This window comes from Atta colombica, unplaced genomic scaffold (genome assembly GCF_001594045.1).
Source record: "Atta colombica isolate Treedump-2 unplaced genomic scaffold, Acol1.0 scaffold82, whole genome shotgun sequence".
NCBI classification, from domain to species: Eukaryota; Metazoa; Arthropoda; class Insecta; order Hymenoptera; family Formicidae; genus Atta; species Atta colombica.
The window spans coordinates 588,051-593,436 of record NW_017259575.1 but is presented as its reverse complement, the minus strand read 5'-3'; the positions used below and the strand labels follow the sequence as shown (position 1 = coordinate 593,436).

At 44.7% G+C, this 5,386-nt stretch overlaps 1 protein-coding gene across 2 annotated transcripts in view; it reads right to left on the bottom strand.

The window, feature by feature from the left end:
* The window catches only part of LOC108692814 (dorsal-ventral patterning protein Sog), a 32,947-nt gene continuing 27,561 nt past the window's right edge, over window positions 1-5,386 (bottom strand). For both annotated transcript variants that reach the window (XM_018201309.1, XM_018201310.1), the window contains exons 5-8: window positions 3,192-4,982; window positions 2,784-2,932; window positions 1,733-2,059; window positions 1-552 (exon numbers count right to left, since the gene is read on the bottom strand). In XM_018201309.1, coding sequence (XP_018056798.1) covers window positions 352-552; window positions 1,733-2,059; window positions 2,784-2,932; window positions 3,192-4,982 — 2,468 coding nt within the window. In that variant the 3' untranslated portion in view covers window positions 1-351. The remainder of the gene's footprint in view (window positions 553-1,732; window positions 2,060-2,783; window positions 2,933-3,191; window positions 4,983-5,386) is intronic.

The following is a 5,386-nucleotide window of genomic DNA, read 5'->3' as shown; positions in this document are numbered from 1 at the left end:
CTCTCTCTCCCTCTCTCTCTCTCTCTCTCTCTCTCTCTCTCGTCTTTGTAATTTCTTATTCTTCTGCTGTTCCCTCTTTCCTCGCCTACTTAATTCAGCTCAGGTGAACATCTGTAATCCAGCTCTCGCGATTTTGCGCGTGCGAACGTGCACGTGTACAGAACCGTTCGGTGGTTTGATGTGGTTTTCCGTCTCGAGAGCCCCTCGGGTCGTACGATACACGAAGAGAGCGATCGCGTGACGAATAATGGTCGGCCGTGACTGATTTCGTCATCATTCGACGACGACTATAGTGCAGGCGGCGGAGCTTCCTCGTGGACCGGGGCAGACTCTTCTCCGGAACTACCAGGCTCAGCTCAATTCGCGTGGCGTCATAGAGTGCCGCCGCGCCGGATGATGGTTGTTGCGATGATGACGCCTCGCGCGATGCTCGCACTGCGCCGTACAGCAGTCGTCGGCGTCCGCCACGTGCTCGCCGCGCTTCATCTGATGCGCGATCGAGTTACAAAGTGACCGTGGACACCGTTTCCTGTCGCACCTGACCTCGCCGTTCTGAAAGAAGCAGAGGGAACGGTCCTATTATGATCACCATTTAAGCATTTATGCGAAATCCGCAAGGAATGCCAGCAAATGCCAGTCATGATGGCGAGCGGCGCGGAAACGGATCATTCCAGAACAGATCAGCGATCCACTTCGCATTGTTCATTCTATTCTATTCTATGATGTAATATAGGATGATGCATACATATAGATGTATATCCATTCTTTGTATCATTAAACGTATTGTATCATTAAACGTACATTAAAAGTATACGAATGAATATTAACATAATATATTGCTGGCAATTATTGCAATATTGCTGGAATTGTGCTATATGGCTTACTATGAAAATAAAGAAAGTGTTGAAAAATTAAATATTTCATCAGTAATAAAAAACATAATTATATTAATAAGTAAAAAATTTCAGAATCTCTTTTACATAAAAAAATATAATATTAATTTAAAAAACAGGAACTGGACAATAACTTTTAGTGTTAAGGAACACCGCTGAAACCCGTGAAAACAACTCAGACTGTACACTTACTTAACAGACTTAGATAAAAAGAAGAAATGCATATGTGTAGCAAGACGAGATATTTATCCATCAATGAAAAAAACCGAATGCGAGTAATAAAAACGAAATGCGAGAGAAGAACCGGTGCAACGAGGTCTGTTGGAATACAAAATCCATTTCTCACGATTGAGACGATTATTTTTCGCTCCGTCTTGTGACGTCGCGACGCGACACGACGCGACGCAAAGCCAACCGAGGCCGCAGTGTTCCATTTTCATCATAATGGATGGACCCTATAATGGTCGGGCCAGACGAACGAGTCCGGTTAAAGGTTTTCGCCTTAAAGATTTCTCGTCGTGTCCATGTCTGGATATCGCAACGGGACGACCGCGCAATGACCGTCTAACGAATGAATTGAGTGTAACGACCAAAAATAAAGTGAGTTCTAAGACTCTCTGCTTGACAACAAGACGCGATTGCGAGATTCATCTCATTCAAATAAGTTCAAATAAGTAATCAGACATGCTTGATAATGAGAGATCATAAAAATAGCGATTTATTCATCGATCCAGTTGTTTTGGAACGAATTGCGACCAAGTCGAGAATTGCGGTGATAATTAATGCGCATTTGTTCACTTTTCATTTTTCTCACGACTTTAACGATCAAGATTTCTCACCTTGCAGCGGCACTTGACACACTTTACCTCGCCGTGCGAGTGCAACCGGGGATGCCATTCCATACCATTCTCATAGGGTCCACCGAAAGGATACTTGCAACCACCGGAAGAGAGTATCTCTTCCGCGGTGCGCCTCGTTGAAGGTAAAGCTTGATCTCTCGGTAGGCGTATGGTGTCGCTCGATGCGGTGGTGGTTACATTGCTAAGGCTCGTTGATGGTGGGCATTGTCTGCAGCAGGCTTTCTTGTCTAGCCTAACGGCGATCTTCTCGTCGCACTCAAGCGGCGGACACTGTACCAACGGGCATTTTACCTCCAGCGTGACAGCCTGTGAGACAAATGGATTTCCGATGTAAATTGCGAAGGTGATCTCTCATACCTAGTCGCGTCCCGTACGTAACACACACATTTCACGCGTTTTGCTCACTTCACCGTGTCGCATTTACAATTTATTACTGGAATCTGTGGAAATTTAGGACTGCGGTTCGATTCACACTTATATAATGTTCATAAGCATAATTTGTCCTTGTTTATCTAATAACAAAATGCTTTTGAGAACGTTGTGAATCGGATTGCAGCCTAGAAATTTCGTAATGCTTTAAAAGTGTATAAATGTTTGTTGTGTAGAAATTTGTAAAAGATGTACGTCGTTCCCTGATACATAACGCGAGATATTTTCGAATGACTTCTGCATGGTGTCAATTGGCTAGGAAGCGATTGCCGAGTATTAAATAAACTGCAATCGTTTAGAAAATCTTGTCGCTGAATCATTCAATTAAGCTCATTACTAACTGCCAGACCGCAACCGCATTCTTCAGACGTGGTGTGGCACGCTCAGGTTTTTCCGCGCTGTAAAAATCGCTGTAAAAATCGCTGTAAAAATCGCGTCGAATGATGAAATACTGGTGATCATTTTAACGCGATTTAAGCCAAAGCGTAATTATAACATATTAGGAAATTATGTGACGCACAGTGTAGAATATTTCATAAATATGTGTCGCTATCGATCCAACTACGATTCTAATAAAACAAAAATAAGAGTAGAAACTTACGTCACAAGTACAAACTGCACATGTATCGAATCCTGCTGGTGGTAGATATGGATGCCAGGATGATCCCGCGAGATGATATTGTCCGGCTAACGTACAACCTCTTGTAGCATTATTCTTGATTGTAGCATTAGTTTCGGCATTCATTGAATCTGAATAAATTATTAACGAAATATTAAATATGTCGATATAATATCATATTTAGGAATAGTTTTATCAAATAACTTTACCAAATATAATTTATCATTCGAGCGTTTTAGGCGATATTTAACTTATCTCTTTTGCAATTTTGCACATAAATTTATGCAAGTTATGTTTTATGTTCCGTTCTGTCCTTCTCTTACGTAGATATTCTCGTTTTGTATAAAAAAAAATTATTTCCAGTTTCAATAAATACATAAACCCCTTTACCTGCGCATATCGGGCAACAGTGACCAGTCGGCGGTTGTTTGAGTTGCTTTCCCAACTCGCAAGAGACCGTCGGACAGGGTACTGTGTCGCATTGCGCCAAGCCACGATAGCAATGACACATCGAACAAGGATCCGAGTTCGAGGTCCATTGCGTGCCTTCCTCGTAGAATCTGGTCTCGTGGAAACACGCACCTGTCTCGATATCCGACCTAGGTGGTTGTAGATTATAGGCTACCACAGAGGTGACGTCGTTGTCGGCATAGTGTGGCAAACAACTGAACGGTGCTCTCGCCTTGAAAGGGGCCTTCAGAATGTGTGTGACCTGCTTGTCTGTCACTTCGAGAAAACCGATACCCGACTCGATCCTATAGAGTTCCAACGATGATAGTCCGGTGACCGAACCTTCGAGAGAGTATCCCGTGAATTCTTCGAGAAGTCTTCTAGCGACAGGAGCTCCCTGGGCTAGCATGGGCATCGTTTCTAAATATAAACGAAACGTTCGCGGTTCTTGCGAGGAGGGCGGGAAACCAGCGAGTTCTAGTTCATAGTGTAAAGAACAATCTAAATCCACCGCGGTCCATATCAAGCCGACCGGTCCAGGATACGTTGGCTCCTTGGTCAATCTTCGTAGTAGCACAGGTGCGGCCGTATCTCTAGCGTCCGCCACAGGTCTCTCTAAAAGTCTACCGCGCAACATGGAGCCGACATGGCTGGCAGCGACTACGGAGAGTTCCTCATTGAATAGTGGCTGCAATAGTCTGGGTCCAGGTCGGTCTAAGGAACCATTCGCGAGGGAGCCGCCGATCAACGAAGGTGTCAGATCTTCGAGTTCCATTCTCCGTTTCCCGCCCTCATCCACCAACGTCACCAAAGGGCTCTCTTCTTCAAGTCCTATCAATTGCACTCCGTAGCGTAGCGCACCGACACGATCCAAAAAGACCCAAGCCAATCCGGATGCCACGGACGGTGTTTCCGACAGCAGCAATGTTTGATACATGTCGCAGGTTGCGCGTGAACCTATCATGCCGATCAGTCGAAGAGCCTGCGGATCTTTGCGAGACATTATACTGATCAACAACTTGCCTCGAGTCAAAAGACGAAGATCGGTCCCGGAAAGTGCGCTACGGACTTCTCCGTAATTCAGCTCGTTCGATGGCTTTCTCACTATTATTTCTTCGCGAAGGACCACGTGATCCTTCTCGTGATGTTCCAGCTGAACAACTAACGGAACATCGGCCACATCGTTCGGCAGGAAGAGACCGTTGAAGACGAGGGACACGTGAATCGACGGCGCTGACGCGGATGAAGCGGATACAATCGCTGTTGCGCCCGCGCCGGACATCAACGACCGGTCGACGCCCATCGCCGGTTCCAAGAGTGCGGAGAATTGCTCGGTCGAAAGAGCGCGATAACGCGACAACTGGCCGGTTAAGCTTGATGAAGGCTCCCAGAGGAAGGACACGTGTAGCCGTTCCTCGCGTAGCAACTTGCGATAATCGCGTGGCACGCGTCTCCACACGCCGCAGAGTTTGCCAGTGGTGTTCTGATAAGCACCACCAACTGGATCAATCACCTGCTCTTCGAGAATATTGCCGGATCCGTCGACGAATTGTATGCTACGCGGTCGGGGCGTCGACGCGGACAAATAGAACGCGTAGTAGATATTCTTACGGTGAAACGTGAAGCGACCGGTCGCTAGGTAGTTGTAGGCGCTGTTGTAAACTGTCGTCGGATTCGGTTCATCGCGACGCAGAGACTGCGATGTTCTGCCCGTTAACAGAGTGCCAAAATCTGTAATAAAGATTTAATCCGTTTAATCCTAACCGATATTCGCATTTCGCAAGTCCAAGTATACGCGTGATCCATCAGACATTTTTTTCAATTGCGTTATGAAAAATTATTTATAACAATGTTTTTCACAATTTTAATCTTATTCCTCGGATTTTGAACTTCAAAATGAAAAAAAAATTATTCAATTATGTCAACTCTAACAAAGATACATTAATTTAAAGGTTTGTAGATTTGCAATGCCAGTTAAAGAAATTTCGGAGCGAATATCAATCAGCTTTAAGAAAAATATATTTCACAAATATTCATGATCGTGAACAAATTGACAACTAACATTGGAGACCGAGTCTTTGAGTTTCTGAAAGATACTTCTGATAGATAAGAAATAGTTTCGAGCAAAGAAAAAC